The 16722-nt window shown below is 44.3% G+C and overlaps 1 protein-coding gene across 1 annotated transcript in view; it reads right to left on the bottom strand.

The window, feature by feature from the left end:
• Positions 1-16722, bottom strand: part of MDGA2 (MAM domain containing glycosylphosphatidylinositol anchor 2) — a 400733-nt gene that overhangs the window by 18908 nt on the left and 365103 nt on the right. Inside the window, exons 11-12 of the mRNA XM_064461194.1 lie at positions 11916-12093; positions 3361-3381 (exon numbers count right to left, since the gene is read on the bottom strand). Coding sequence (XP_064317264.1) covers positions 3361-3381; positions 11916-12093 — 199 coding nt within the window. The remainder of the gene's footprint in view (positions 1-3360; positions 3382-11915; positions 12094-16722) is intronic.

Here is a 16722-nt window from a genome sequence, read left to right as displayed (position 1 = left end):
AAGATAACGCAAAGGCCCTGACAAAGCTCTTGAAATACGCAAGGACTCAAATGACGCACTCTGAACAAAATCTCAGTTGTGCCTCTCATCTCCAAGAGTACCTTTTCCACTGCTTGAGCTCCAAATTTTCTTGGTTTATGCTATATTCTGTGTCTGACTTCCACCTCCACTTACGCAAGCCCTTCCTTCAGCAAAAATGGTGCTGCTTCTATACAGCGTGATAAAATTAAAGGGCAAAACAGTAACTAAATGAGAAAAGTTCTGAGTACCAGATGCAGTCCTGCAGCAAAGTGAATTAACACACAGCATTTTCAGCCACTCAGCAGTTTCTAACACTGTCCCTCCAGTACCTTAAGAGCTGTATTTGCATGTCCTACCATGCCCTCAGAGCTTCATTAAGAAATTTCACATCAGCAGAACAAAAGATTTTTCTTTAAGTTAAAAAAAAAAAAATCAGGCCAGATGAAAAAAGGTTAAGTAAAAGTTTGCCATTTATTTAATAGGAAAACACTGGTTCCATGTGGGACTCTGCCCGTTGGAATACATTGGAAAAGGTTAATGCTAAATATTCTCGGCACTAAAAACTTCTTTTAAAATGACAGAAGTAGTAAAATGGGAAACAGTTCCCCAGAATTAGCTCAGTACTTTTCTTATGCAAGAAGTAGAAGCATTTAAATAGATCTGGATGGCCCTGACCTGTTCATTAATGGGACACACCAAGTGCAGGAGGAAGAGCCGTCTCTTCCCCAAGCACCCATGGGTGCTGCAGCTCACGGCACTACTGTTTGCTGAAAGCACTAACAATGGTGCCAATTGCTGTTAAAGACAGTGGTCAATTTTTTTAAAGCACGTGTTGGCTCTGGAAGTGGATTCCGGTTATTAATAATTTCATCGCCAATTAGGGTAAAATCTGAAGCTGTTCTCAAGGTGAAACGCTCTTCATTGTAGTATGAATTTTTGTCATCTATTTCCATAAAATTCAAGTTGAATATGACTCTCTACCATCTAATCTCTTCCATTATTCAGGTGTAACAGCTAGTTGCACTAATTGATATGAAATCCTTACGGTTTACATTAAATGGTTTATATTATACGCTACAAAATAAAACGTAGATCTGAGGCTACATCTCAGCCTTTAAGGCATTCAATGCCACTTCACAGAATCCCAGGTTGGGAGGGACCTCAGGGATCATCTAGCCCAACCTCTCTAGGCAGAGCCCAGCCTAGAGAAGATGGCCCAGCACCCTGTCCAGACGGCTCTTGAAGGTGCCCAACGTGGCCGAGTCAACCCCTTCCCTGGGGAGATTATTCAATGCCACTTGCTTAACTATTGCAGACATCTTAAAGAAAGGAAGGACTTATGCAATGCGATTACTCTAGAATTGAAGCAGGAAGAATACGACTTCAGTTTCCAGTATGGGAGTCTTGTCCCAGCTGAATACAGCTCTTACTCTTCATTCAGAACGGTGTAAATGAGATCAGAACTCAGCCCAACAGGTTCAGGAAAAAACAGAACGTGGCTGATGTGATATAGTACACATCATCATCCGTTCTGTATTTTCAGTGAAATAAAATGAGACTGTAGAAAGAAGGGATAATGATGAGATGGAAATTGCTATGGAAGACAGACTCTCTGTTCTCCACCTTACTGGTTTGAACCCATTTGTAGACCAAGATTTCTTCCCTCTCAAAAGTTTTCACTCAAAAAGTCTTTGGGGAACAAAAGCAAACCAAAATGTTACCATCTTTTTGCTCACCTGAAAGAAACGACACTGGGAACCCTACAGTTCTGGTAGGCAAACGTTCCCGTCGCCGCCAGCGCAGAGATTGGCACACCTAGACCGCAGCTGAAGGAAACGGTGGGCCGGTTGCCAGAGGTGCCCCCCCTCGCTCGAGCGAACCCAGCCCCTATCGCAGGGGCGGTTTGGATGCCCCCCTGCCCTGTACCACGCGCCTACTAGAGCCGACGCTTTTAACTGAGCTATAGAGACATTTTGAAAATTAGGTAGTTTCAGATCTTAAAACCATAGAGGACTACAGTGTGAAGAACTTGGGACTGCGATGCGTTTTTTTCTTAACAACAGAGAGTACATATTTAATATATTAATTAGCAAGGGTCTCATCTACTGCTCATTTAAGTCAATGGGAGTGGTTCCTTCAGCTCCTGTGAGCTTTGAACTAAGCGCTGATTAATTATTAATGCATTGCACAAGATCATCTGCAAATAAGTTTAAAATTTGCAGAAAGGCTTAGCCGTTGTGTGTGAGGGATGGAGAGAGAGGCTGCTTGCAGAGCCCGGTGCTGCTTTTCTGCCCGACTGTGGCTGCACTACAGCAGTAGCAGCGACAGGCAGAACCCCATTCCCTTTATTTTTTGCATGTTACTAAAAGCAAGACTAATGTCAGAAAATGTTCCCACAGCGAAACATTCAGTCGCTGTGGTGTGGAAGAAAATCACCAAGTCGACGGTTGTGGGGGCTGTCAGGAATAGGGTGGTTTTACCTGCCTGAAACATTTGTAGGGATTTGGTTCCCATGGAAAAGTGCAAGAACCAACTGTAAGAGAAGCCCTTTCTCCCCCGCAACGTCCCCGAGCCCGAGCACCAGCACGTCAGCGCACACCTCGCCAGACACTGCATTTTCAGTCGTGCCTGTGCAGCTGTCTCCTGGGAATTTGTCTGAACGCTTTCACACCCTAGTTACGCTTTGGGTCTCCACGTTTCTCTGTGCAAATGAGGTCCGTGATTCCTGTATGCGCTGCGTGAAAGAAACGGTCTTCTTTTGGCTTTAAAGCTGCAGATGAGCTTCTGACTACCCTTGGAAGTATCGAAATAACTCGAGAACTGCAAATGTAGTTCTTATGCAAGGATAAATGAGTTCAGGAAAATGAACTGACTCTTCCCTCAAGGTTTTTGCCATACCTGTGGAGGTGCAGACACAGTTCCTACACGGTACCCGAACTTTCAGCTCTTCAGTTTACCAGCATTTAGCTACTGCCATGACTGAACGGCAGCATCCCCCATACACGCCGAGCTGCAACGCCCACAGATGGATGCTATTTCAGAACATTAGTATTTTCCTTTAGATTAACTGTTTGGGCAGTGGGAAAGAAAGATGAGCTGGAGCTATAATTTTTTTCCTTTCTCCATCTACTCTTGCTTTAGCGCCTTGGCAGAACAAGAGGAATGACCCCTTCAGCCACCAGCCCAGCTTGCATGCAGAACTAAGGCGGTCCCTGCAATTCCACGGGTGGCAATGGAAAGGGAAATACTTGTCATTTACTTTTTAACCGTGAGGGACAATGGGTGCAAGGACAATTCTTCATACACATAAAAGCTAAAATGATAAAAAAAAATACTTACGTAGATGTGGGTTTACTGGAGCTGGAAGACAGAGCAAAAATAAAATTAGCAAAAAGAAGAAATTCTAATTCATCAATAAGCAGATTATCCTAAATCTCCTGTTTTTTCCCTCTCCCTCAAGACCTTGATCATGGCTCCTAAACCGAGACAGCCAGCAAAACCGGTAACTTGCTTTCTGAGCAAATTTTGTGGCTCCCTGGCAATCCAAAGGCAACAATTTCAGTGAGAAACCACAGCTTCTCCTATCCACGACGTCTGTGCTCCATCACTGGTAACTGCAGCTCGGGGAACAAGAGGCTGTAATTGAGCACCTAACCTAGATTATTGGTGCAGATATTGTAATGATGGGCACAGCAAAACTTCAGGGTGATGCCTTTGTACAGGAATCCAACAAAAACTACCGAAAAGGTTCCGCACTGGACCTTGTTTATGACTTAAAATTTTCTTTTAAGCATCATTCAGGAATACTTAATGTAATGAATTACCCTTCTACTCAACTAATAATACTATTCTTCCATTTAAGATGTCTGTGTACATGAATTTTAAGAAACAGACAGCATTTGCATTCTTCTTAGAAACGCCAATTTTCCTTTTAAATAGCAGAAAACATAAGCACAACAAGTTTGTGAGAAGAGGTTTGATCTCATAGACCAAGAGACACAACCGAAAAAACCCATGAGTCTTCTGGCACACAAACCCTCTTCTAGGGAGGATACATTTTAAAGAAAATTAAGAATAAGGAAGGTGAAGTGTGCTGTCCTAAATAGCTGCCAGCAGTGCCAGCACACCCCGTGCCTGCTGGAGGGGCCACGTTCAGTGACCAGGACAGGGAGCCGCCAGCGCGGCTGGGTCCAGGATGCTGCTCTCCTGGGGCTGTGCTCTCAGAGAGCACCAGTGCAGCATCCCACCCCTCTGCATCCCACCTCTCCCAGTCCCCATCCCATGGCAGGAGCAGCCCATGGCGACCCCTCACCTTGGGAGGCAGCAAAATAAATTCTGCCAACCTTGCAGAGAAGCCTGGAGATAACTTTGCTGAGAGATATTATTTCTGACATATTTGATGGGTCTGTGCAATGCCCCGCATGACGTGGCAGGACTATCAGGTACTGGGAATCTTTGGGGAAGCTGATAAAATTGGCAGTCTTATTTCACAGAGCCTTGACAAAATTACAAAACCTCTAATTCCATAATTCTTTAATATTGACGTTCCTCTACTTAATACCTTAATAAGCTTAAACAGAATGAAAGTCAACCCTCAGTAGTGCCTACAGATACCTTAACCATGGGTATGGCTACAGAGGATTAGGTCCAGAGTAACCTGTACGATGCTAAACATGGGAATTTTGGGTTTGAATGAGAAATTAGCCTGCAGCTCTGTGCTACCTGTGTGCAGAAGGGTAAATCTGAGAATGGATGACTTAGGAAAAGAGGACCCATCTGCTGTAAGACCTTACGCATGAGAGAAACAGAAGGATGCTAAGCCTAGCGTTGGAATTGCATGTTATCAACAGGAAATCTGAAATAAAATTTTATTTCCAAATAATGGGGACATCTGGTAATGCCACACTTCAGTCTGGGTCTTGCTCCATGTTTTCTTGCTGCCCTTCCCATGCCACGTTTACAGACATGAACGCTTGGTTTGTGGCCCCAGCCACGGATTCTGCTTGGCTCTAGATCCAACCTGAAGTTTTCAAAACAGCTCTAAATTAGCAGCTCTGCCATTTCATCCTGCCTTCTCTGAAACAAACGAACAGTGACTTGCCCCAGTGCAATCGTCTTAAGAAACTTAGTCATTCCATTATATTAGATAACCTCATAGCTTTTACCAACAAATTACCTTTCATTCTCCAAGAAACATTCATTTTGTGAAATCCTTGAGTGATTGAACTTGGAATTAGCTGAAATTGCTGAGAACTACATTTACTGATGCTTGATTTGTAACTAAACGTACAGGCTTTTATGGAAACTATCATCAGCATGTAACCTTGAGTCATGCTATTCAGATTGTTCACAGCAGAGCAAAAAGGGCTTCGTGCCAAGCTAGCTTCAGTTCACACTGATTGACAAAAGCAGAAAACCAAATTAAAGCAGTTAGGCTGAACTTAACTAACATCATAAACTAGGAAAAAAAAAAAACCACCACAACCAAACAAAAAAAAAGCCAGAAAGCCCATTCTTCTAAGCAATACAGCACGCTGCTATAGACGACATGTGCCGGCTCTAGCTCTCACTGCAGAAAGGGAAGGTTGCTGCCTGCACGACACACAGGTTGCAAGTTAAATTAGCCATAAAGGGAAATTAATGGCTGACTGAGGGAGTAAATTCCCAAGGCTGACTTTGAAATGTCTGGAAAATCTGTGCACCTCAGAGGGTTACGGCTGCTCTGATCGGCTGACCCTGGCTTGTGCTGGGAGGGCCGTTTTGCTGGCGGAGAATCTCAGGAGGAGAACAGTGTGTCATGAAATGCTTGAGCTCGGTTAGCGCCAAGATGGATGATTCCTTAACCTTCCTGCCTTTCCTCCAGCAAGCAGAGAATAAAACCTGCTGGAATTCCAGTTTGTTGGATGATTTTACTTCTCGGTGATCTGTATTTGCGCAGGCAGCAGCAGCAAAATATTGGCTGAATGGTTTTTCTTAACGTTTGCCCTTCCTTTAGGTACAACTTCTTACCTGCGGCCAGTTGCATTTCCCACAGCTCCTTCCCAGCACAAACACTTGTTCAGCTCACAAGTGAGGTGGCCTTCAGAGACTGCAACATTACGTCCCTCCTGTAAAAAAATCACTGCAAACCACGCTTTCCTAACGCTGAAGAACGTAAAGCCAGAGGTAGGCAGGAGCGTGCTGGCTGTTCAGCTGCTGTGTTTTTAACCACTGGAAACTGGTTACTTGTGGCACCTAAAAGCTTTAATTGAGATCAAGAGCCCGTACCTCTAAGCACTTGGTTTGCACAGGAAAATCAATCTTCACTGTAAATATTGGTAGTTTACAAGGACAAAGCTTTCTTCCTCCCGTAATAGCAATTAGCTTAATGTACTATTTATAACACAGGATAATACTGGAAATGTACACCAGTGCAAACGTATAAATCCTACCATTTATCCTCTATTTGGTACCAATTTTATTTTTATGGGGCTAGCAATATAATAATAATAAGAATAATAGCAATAAATAATAGCCACAATTAATTATATACTGCTCTTCCTTACAGAATTTGGAGAGTGTCTGAACCTCCTATGAAAATAAGCAAGCTACACTACAAAGTGAGTGGCCACCATCATCCATCACCTGCCGCACGGGCCTGACTCTACGTACCAATAGAGGCGACGGCTGTTGGCTTTTTCCACAGAAGCTACCTAAACGTGCTTCTTTAATCCCTGGTTAACCTTAAAATATTTAAACATCAGTGCCTGTGTGAAACAGCGAGTGCTGAGGTTGCACTGGAGTAGTTGGAGGACTTTACAGCCAGTTCGTATCAAATAGGCTGACAGAGATTTATGTAGAGTGATGGAGATAATATTTAAACTGTTACTACGAGACGTATCTGGTTTATATTAGCCTACAAAACACTCATTAGTGCTACTTAAATTGCCCTGTTTGTATTTACTCGGCAGACTGTGTTCACTAGCATAGCAACATATGCAGCTACCAAAGAATTCGTCAAGTGATGTTTGGCTGTAATTATCAATGTTGCTCCTACTGTGATGATTGCTCTTTTCTCCCGTCCTTTTGGCGTGCAGAGGAGAGAATAATTCATGGCAGGAGAGAGATTTCCCTATGAAGTGCTTGTGCCATGGGTTAGGTTTTGATTCATGGGATGGGCTACTGCGGAGTTTTTATTTTGTATTTACAGCTCCCGCTTTGGATGGCGGGGTACACTGTGAAGAGCCCATGACGGAGGTTTCCCTGCTTTAATACTCTTCTTACGTTGGCTATTCAGCAGGTTAGTGCGTCGGAAGCTGTTATTTTTATAATTAGTGATTCCCACATTAATCTCCAGTTCTGGGTTTTAATTCAAAAGGTGATGTGCTGTGCATCATATCCGGAGGAGTGTAACCCCGTAAAAATTATTTCACAGGTAGGATTAACGTGGCTTAAAGTTTAGCGATCTCAAAGTTAGGCACCTCATCTAAGCGTGTCATTGGACTGTCTCTAAAGTCACTGGAGAGATATGGGCACGTCCAGAGGGTGATTCAGCCCCTAGAAGACATCTGGAGAAACCTTCTCCTCTCCAGTAAGGCAGCAAACGCAACCAATACACTAGAAATGTCATGTTGAACCTTACAGACTTTACATCTCTGCTGAAAAATCATTTCTGGGCGGTACTGTCCTGGTTTTAGCTGGGGTGGAGGTAAGGTCCTTCCCCGCAGCTGCGCAGTGCTGGGCTTTGGGCTGATGAGGAAAACAACGCCGGTAACACACCGATGGTTTGGCTGCTGCTGGGCAGGGCTGGTGCTGGTCAGGGGCTGTCCCAGCTCCCCAGGCTCTGCCGGGGGCACGAGGAGCCGGGAGGGGAGGGGGCACAGCCGAGAGAGCAGGTCCGAACTGGCCACAGGGATATTCCATACCATGTAACGTCGTGCCCAGTGTGTTACTGGGAGGGGCTGGCCGGGGGAGGGGGGCAGCGATCGCGGCTCGGGGACGGGCAGCGTCGGTCGGCGGGTGGGGAGCGGCTGTGTCGCTTGTGCTTCTGGTCTTTTCCCCTTTTTTCCTTTGCCATTTTATTATATTATCATTATCATTATTACTATAATAATCATTATTATTATAATTATTACTTTTATCGTAATTATTAATCTGTGCTTATCTCAACCCACAACTTCTTTTGCTCTTCCGATTCTCTCCCCCGTCCCACCGGGGTGGGGGGAGCGAGCGGCTGCGAGGGGTTTAGTTGCCGGCTGGGGCTGAACCACGACAGGTACCGACTAAAGATTGTCCTACCACAAAAGCCGAGCTTAAGCTGTCAAAGTAAAACTCTAGGTAGCACATGGCCTATCTATCCTCTCTTTGCACAAAAATGGAACCCAGCTGTAAAAGTTAATGCATTTCTTAAAGGGAAAAGGCAGCGCTGCCATTTTCAGCAGCCCTAACTACGACGTGTCCAATCTGCTTTTCACACCGCATTTCTTTAAAATGCAGTGAAATCTTATTAGCCTGACTAAAGTTTAAAAAAACAAGGGGAAAAATGTTTGCAGTGGGAGTCCTCACCAGCAGTACAAATATGCCAGTGTATTTCAAACCTAAGAAAAAAGCTTTTCTACTCTAAGGGCGATTGAGCACCAACCAGGTTGCCCAGAGAGCCGGTGAAGTCTCCGCTCCTGGAGGTATTCAAGACCTGAATGCACATGCCTCTGGGTCCTGCTCTTCCAAAAAGAGTATTCCTAAAGCAGTGGGATGAGAAAGAAGGGTTGACTCTGCCAGAGGCCAGTGTGCTTGTGGGATACTGACCAAAACCGAGCACACGGAGGCACACACAGACAAAATCCCACTGAAAATATGAAAATGCAAATGTTTTCCTCCTTGCCTGAGGTCTCACAATTAAAAAAAAATGTAATGGGAGAAAAACATAAAGAATTGTGTTAGTTCTTTTAAGAAACATTTGCATGATGTCTTTTTTTTTTTTTTTCAGGGTAATGTTTATAATTATTTCTCTACATAGATGCAGGCCTGCTGCTGTGCAGCCTGCTAGCCCATTAACTGCTTTTCTAAGACTCCAGCGTTTCAGATTACAAGTATCGGATTTGCACTGTAATAATGTATGTGATATCATTATTTTATAGCTGAAGCTGTAACATCCTTAAAATTAGCCTGGCAACAGTTTGCTGACACTGTAGTCATTGGACGAGCGCTGAGATAAAAGGCATATTTTAAGCACAGAAAGCCTCAGCGGTTCTGGGATCCCTCTTCAAAGGGAAGTCACTTTAGGTTTATCTTATTGATTAGCATCTGGCTTATTATTTCTGAAGCTGTGAATTTGCCGGCACCAGAGTAATAGCACTGAGTATCGCTCTAAAAGCATCCCTCCATCTGGGGCACAAGGCAACGGCTTCCTCCCTCCTGGGCGGCGGGATTTTGCATTGGCACCTCATCAGCACGTTTGAAATGGGATGTTATTCACATCTGCGCTAATGGCAGATTCCAGCAGAAAAATTTTGCAGTAGACAAAATACGCCTTTTATGCTGCACGGGAATGTGCTTCCTGCCAGCCAGGGGCTAGAAATGTGAATCACATAATGTTGCATTAAAACCTCCAACTCGGCACGGTTGTGAGCCGTAGCCCAGACCTCAATCAACCTCCCGAGACTTGCCAGGGAACCCCCACCAAAAAAGAGCAGTAATGACTAAGTGACCAGTGTTTTTCTCTCCGTAGAGGGGCACTGGTCAGAATTTGAGCCGCTGGACAAATCTCGAGGTCCACGGAAGCAGGCAGCGGCTGCCTGGCACGAGCTGGCTGTGAGCACAGGAATCTCCCTATCACGGCCGGCACAGAGAGACTGGGATTGCTGCAGGGAAAACCCGAATATCTGAATGAAGCTTCTGCTCCTGATCACCTTTGGGAAGACCCCGGGTCTTTTCCTCGTGCATGTGGGGAGCCCAAGAGACCGGACTCCTATCGCTAGTGTCAGAAAATAGGCACTTACTGGGGTAAAGAGGCCCAATGAAGAGCCAAAGTCCAACAGGAATTGCAGCAGAATGACCATCTCATTTGTATGTTCATATATTTAGTAAACAAGTCATTCTTTTAATGGAGTTTTTGTTCTCATGAGCTTTGGGAAACGTAGACTTTGCAAACACTTCCCTGTAACAGGCGAAACCTAAGATTCATCCATCCACCACCGTTAGCAGATCTGGCATTTAGTGAAATGCACAACTACGTTCTTTACAATTGATGTTTAAGATTGCTTAATGTAATTTTTTCCCTTGATATTAATACAGGGGTAAAAATAATTTATGATGAGGTTGAGCAGGGCTGAGCTAATCATCGATCATGAAGAATTGCACATACAATGCACAAGGCATTTAATTTTGTTTCAGATTTGTTCATTATTCTACATTGTTTGACAATGATTTTTGAAAGTAATTCTTGATCTGTAGGTTGCTTTTGGGCCTTCTGCTGCGTGTGATTTCCTGCTTTGGGCTCTCTTAGGTATCTGTATGGCGCTAATTGCTGCTGGATCCAGCTCCTGGAGCGATTGTACCTATGTGGCTTGCTGTGACTTGACCTGTGTGTCACCCGGCTTTTGTCCTGTGGCATCAGCAAGGTTCCTTAGAACAGAATCATAGAATCACAGAACAGTTTGGGTGGGAAGGGGCCTTTAGAGCCCATCCAGCCCAACCCCCTGCCATGAGCAGGGACAACTTCAGCTAGAGCAGGTCGCTCAGAGCCCGGATCAACCTGGCCTGGGGTGTTTCCAGGGATGGGGCATCGACCACCTCTCTGGGCAACCTGGGCCAGGGTTTCCCACCCTCACTGTAAAAAATTTCTTCCATAGATCTGGCCTGAATCCCCCCTCTTTCTGTTTAAAACCACTACCCCTTATCCTATCACATCAGGTCCTATTAAAAAGTCTGTCCCCTAATGATAAGTTCATATTTTCATGATTCCATATTTACATATATCTCCCCCCGGCACATGCTTCTCTTTTCCAGTTATAAAACTTCCTGCTCGGCACATCAGGTTCCCACTGCAAACCTCACAGTGATATCTTCAGTAAAGCTATCGCTCTCTAAGGTACCTCCTACCCATTCATTGCAATTTTTACAGAAGACATACAAAAAAATGATTCAGTTATTCATTAAATTAATATCCTTAGATAGGTGTTTTGAAGGATTTTTTTCAGACCTCTAGGAATTACTTCCTGGTAATGCCGGGAGACTGAATGGAAGGATGTAAGAATACTGTATTTTTCTTGTTAGATTACAGTGGACAAACCTTTGTCACGGCATGGCCTTTTGGAGGAAAATGAATAAACTCCCTTTTCTACTTGCATAGGACTAGAAACAGTCCCTTTTGGTTTTTTTCATCATTCACATTCAAATAAAAACTTCTCCAAAAGTGCTCATTTTGAGGGGGGGAAAAAAAAAACCAACCCAACCTATTCTGATGATATCAAAACACTGATTTGACACCTTCAGAATACTAGTGGTTTTGTAGTTTGCTTTTTCTTCAAAGCTCATTGCCCTTCAAAGTGTTCTAAGTAAGAACAAACTCCTGAAATGAGCTATTTCATGAAGCTAACATGAATTGGTTCTACTTTTCCCCTTTATTTCACAGAAGCTTCAATATGATTTTTCATTTTGGCTGTTCAGAAGTGGTTTTTTTGTTGTTTTTTTTTTTTTTTTCTTCTTTTAAGCGTGAAACTTCCCAGAGGTGGGGACTATTGTTTCTACCCCCCTCTACCCAGAACCCTCCTTCCTGGAAGCCCGCAGCCACCCCCTGGAGCAGGATTGCCAATCACTCGACACCGCGCAGCCCGGCGGAGCCGCAAGCTGTACGGCAGACCGGATCGCGCTGAATGCGCCGCAACGCGTTCGCTTGGTCACGAAGGTCGTCTTACCACTATACTTGATGACCCGAATAGTTGAGTCCCCCTCCCCAAATCTGGTGATGGGCGTTAGACGGACTTCATACGCCTCTGGCTTGATCAGCTCGGTTAGGTTGTAGGTAATTAATTCTCCCTTTTGAATATTTCCATTCACTGTAATTTCCTGTTCCCACCAACGCTGTTGTCCAGCCTAAAATCAAGAGAAGGATGGAAATGTCAGAGCTTTTGGGATAGATGTCATCTTCGCTTTAGAAATGAACGGGAGCACGCGCAGACCTGTGCGACCCCGGGCGCCTCCTTAAACCTTCAAGCAACCCAGGAGGATTAGAGATAGAGCAAGAACACGAACCTCCCTGAAACAACCCGCTACTGAGCATTTCTGTAGCAGAAAGATGAGACGACAGATCGCAAACCCATCTTATCAAGAAGCCGCCCCTGCCTGCCACCTGCCCGTCCTCCTCTGCCCGCACCAAGCCTCGGGCAGCCCAAAGGCTGCGGGCGCTGGGCGGCACTCGGGAGTTCGCTGCGGGCAGGAAAAGCGCAGCCTTAATTCAGGTCAGGAGGATTTCTGACGCTCGCCAGGCAGGGACTACAGCAAGCGATGAAGCGCCCGATCCGTGGCGGCGCATAAGCACCCGCGCATCCCAGCAGTTGCTGCGGTATTTTTCAAAATCTCACTGAATTCTTCCATTTTAGGAGCCTGAATTTCTTTGCAGACCTGCCCCTATCTTTTAAACCCATTTGTTAATATGCTAAGTAACGTTTTTCTTCCTGAAATAATAATAATAAAAAAAGAACGCTGCTCATTTCAGTTTATTTCATCAGCTCACAGAGGCTGAAATAGCTCCCACACGCTATCCCTTCAAACCCGACTGGGTAAATTGGCTCCTCCTGTCTAGTAGCCCCATTCCAACCACGATTTTAAAATAACGTTGGCCAACCGCAGTGGCAGGCGGGCTTTCTGCCGCTGTGCACCCCGGGCCGGGGCAGCCGCGGCTCCGGGAGCTGGGTGCTGCCTCCTCGTTAGAGGCCATGAGGTTTCACAGCTGTCATTTGGGGCATCGTTTGATGCTAATAAAAGCCTACTGAAGAAGTGAAATGCAGTTTGATTTCCAAGCACTTACCGCTTTTGTTGATGAGAAAGAAATAGGCTAGCCATTAATGGCCTTAGTGCATAATTATCAGCAATCCTTGTAGTCTCAAAGATGGATGGATTTCAGAGAACAGTGAAAGTCAATATGAGCAAACAAGAGGCTGTTTTATTAAAAAAAGAGCAAAGCATAGACTTTTGTGCCTTATAGACCGCACAGTGTTTTCAACATAAAAATCTATAGGGTTTTTTATTTATATGCCTTACCAAGAAATGAAAAGGGAAAAAAAAATCTCATTAAAAAGAAGGCATCACAAGAAGAGAGTGCCAGGTTGTCTCTAACATTGCTTTAACTATAGACAAGCAGAAATCATACACATTTTTGGGCAGCAGCGACCTGACATTGCAATATTACTTACAGATACTCTGCCTTATTACAGACACTCTCTGCAGGAAACAAAGGAAAAATCATTAAATATTTACCACACATCCCAAGACAACTGTACAGGTGCGGTGATGCTAAAATGAGATGTTCCACTACGCTTACTATACCTGTCAGCGCTCTGAAGTTCTTACCTATTACATGTTCATCAATACAGAGTTTATTAAAGACAGAAAACCTGTTATTCCAAAACTTGAATTTGCTGCTGGAATAAAAATGTACACTGCAATCGCTGAAACCTAGTGCTAAATATACCACATTTCATCCAAAAAACCTACATTTGCAGGAATATGAACAGACTCCAGGCTTTGAATTAATAGCAGTGCAACAGAGATGTCAATGCTTTTGCCGTTAAGGTATGTTACACAAGTACAGCTATATGCCTATTAAATAAAACTCGGACTGCGAAGCAAAAAAGCAAAAGGAATTCTTAAGAAAGCTGGGATGATGGAAGAGCTCCAGGCATCAGCTTCGCTTTGCTGCCACCAAAGTCAGTGTGTGTTTTACTGCACTTCGAGGCTTTGCAGGGCTTGAGTTAGACCAACACTGAGTGCATCTGAGATGTTATTTCAGAGTTTCTGCTCTTGCACGTGCTGGGTGAGCCACGCTATAGGCTCAGGTGGCTCTTCGGGGCTGGGCCCGCAGGGGTTAAGTCACGCATAGGAGAAATGCTAGGGAAAAAAATCTCGGATTAGGTTAAAAACGTAAAACCCAGTTATGGTAAGGAAAAACCCATACTGCTGCCTGTCTCATGCGCAAGGCAAAGGTACAACTTTGACACGTGCACAGGGTGGCAGTCTGCCTTTGAAACCCGGCCCTTTTAACAGAAAGCTTTCACATGGAGGTGTGGGTTTGAGCAGGACGAGGGGTAGGTGCATTGCCGAGGAGCCTGGGAGCTGCGGAGCCCAGCGATGCTGCAGCTCAGCAACCTAGAGTGTCTGCCCTGAGCAGCATCACCTGAGCACCTACCCCAACAGCACCCCCTTTTCCCTGTTGCAAGCATTAGAATGACCCACTCCGTAAGATGATATTAATGATAGTCCACCACAGCTTCGGACACAGCCTGGGACGCTCCTCTATCAACGGTTTCCCAAGGCCACTACACTACAAAGAGTTATTAAAGGTATACTGAAAATATGTGTATTTATCTTGTATATTTGCAAGATCATCCAACTGGAATTCATGAAAAATTTCAATTTGACAGATTCTGTTAGATGCCAACTCTTTCATGGCTTTCCGTACCTTAGTACCGAGACCAACACAACAGACAATGAAAGACAAGGCACAGGTTGTTTAACAGAAATTGTCTTTTCTCCTTCTCTATTCTTTAGATACCCCTGAATACGAACATGCCACGGATGTGAACAGGGTGAAAACCTGTACGCCCAGGTTTTGCAGTGTGTTATTTTGACACCCCACAGCTCAGAAAGCAAACTTCAGCACGCATTAGGGCAACGGTTGCTCCTGTCTTCTGCCCTGCCCACAAGAAAAAAAAGCAGCCTTGCTGTTACGCCACAGACAACCTCTCCTGCTCCCGTCTCGAAGAAACCTTCCAGGCATCACTGAAACCCGAGTGCTCAGAAGAAAAGTGACAAATGCTGTCTATGGTCAATGATACACGTGGGAAAGTGCGCGAAGGTGCAAGGACGAGGCTCTGCTTCTCATGGGTGCCGGGTAAAACAGCCACTGAATTGCGACCGGCATTCAACGCTCACCACAGAGGTGCACAGGTGATTTACAGCATTGCAGAAACAAACAGAAGGACCCCCCCGAACCTTTCGTATACATTGAATAATGCATAAAGGCACCGTGCACCTTCACGGGCTGTCAGGGAGCCCTCCCAGTAACGGATTAAGCCTGGTCTTGAGTAGACTGTTGTCCTTGAGAGCAAAGCGATGAGTGTGCGGCAGAGAAGGTATTAAGGATAATTACGATAAGATTGAGGCTGTATTTTTAAAGCTGTGCATGGGGAATTTGCCCATATGGATCGTCTTGCTGGGGCCGTGGGGACGGATGCTCTCCACGCCTACCGCAATCAAACTGGAAAGTGTTTCCAGAGAAAAACTGATGCTCAAGGGGGAGAAACTGGAAACAAGCCTCTGTGAATGTAAATCCACCAAGTTACCCAGCCAGTCAAACGAAATGATCTCGTCTTTTAAATGTGCAGGGTTTTGGGGGTTTGTATTTCTTAAATGCAACTTTTGAATTTTCTAAACTCAACGTGGCTCTTTTAAAATGTCCTTTAAGTTCATCTCAAAATGCAAAAATGACCAAGGTAAATAAGAATTCTTTTCTCAAAGAGAAACTTTTTCATTCACACATCCCTGCTCCCATACTGCATAAAAAACCGGACCCCATATATTAAGAAAAAATAAAATTCCTGAGAAACTCCATTCTAACCAGTATTTCTGAGCACCCCAAACTATGGTGGGAGCAGAACTCACCATATCTTTATAGACAGTGCTTACAACAAGGTACCTTCTGCCGTTCCTGGCACAATTTCTCAAAAGCTTTGTAATGATGACCCAGTGTTTTCTCTGAAATACGTAGTTGATTTTAAAATAAGAATTATAATCAGCAATTTCTAGAATTCACAAATGGAGAACGAACTTACAGGCAACTAATTGAGCCCACAAATGGCAACCGTAGGTCTATATATTTTCTTTATTTTGCCCAAACAGCATCCCAAAAAATTTAGGTGATGCTAATATACTGGAACAGAAACTGCTCCGTATACCCACTGAAGGCTGCCGGTCCTTCAAAAGGAAGATTCCCTGATCTTACTTCTGTTGTAGTTATTGCTGCCTGTTCTTTGCAATGGATCCTGATTTTTATTTTATTACTTTTTTTAAAAATCACACTATCAAGTTGAATACAAGCAATCTTCGCAAGGAGGGTTAAAACCATTGACTATGCCCCCAAAGCGAGCAATATACTGCCAAGCATAATTTCATGGTTGTGTCCGTCTCTTTCACAAAAATTAAGAATCAGAGAAACATAAAATTCTGGAGAAAATTACCTGACTTTCCACATTAAAAATATTAATTATTTTTTGAAATAGACATAATCAGTGGTTTTTTAAGCCACGTGTTTTGTGCCACCCTGTCGGTTGCCATTTACATTTGTGAGTACTGTATTAACAAAACGGTGCTTCCACTTGTGTGAGCTAATACTGACTTTCTAGCAGCTGTTTGACGTTAGATAGCCATTGCTTCGAGGTACTTCTGATTCCTTACAGTGGTCTACTGTAAAAATGTTCCCTATTACACCTTGTCTTTGGATAAGGA

This window comes from Phalacrocorax carbo, chromosome 9 (assembly GCF_963921805.1).
Source record: "Phalacrocorax carbo chromosome 9, bPhaCar2.1, whole genome shotgun sequence".
Classification (NCBI taxonomy): Eukaryota; Metazoa; Chordata; class Aves; order Suliformes; family Phalacrocoracidae; genus Phalacrocorax; species Phalacrocorax carbo.
This window is presented reverse-complemented; position numbering and strand designations above follow the sequence as displayed.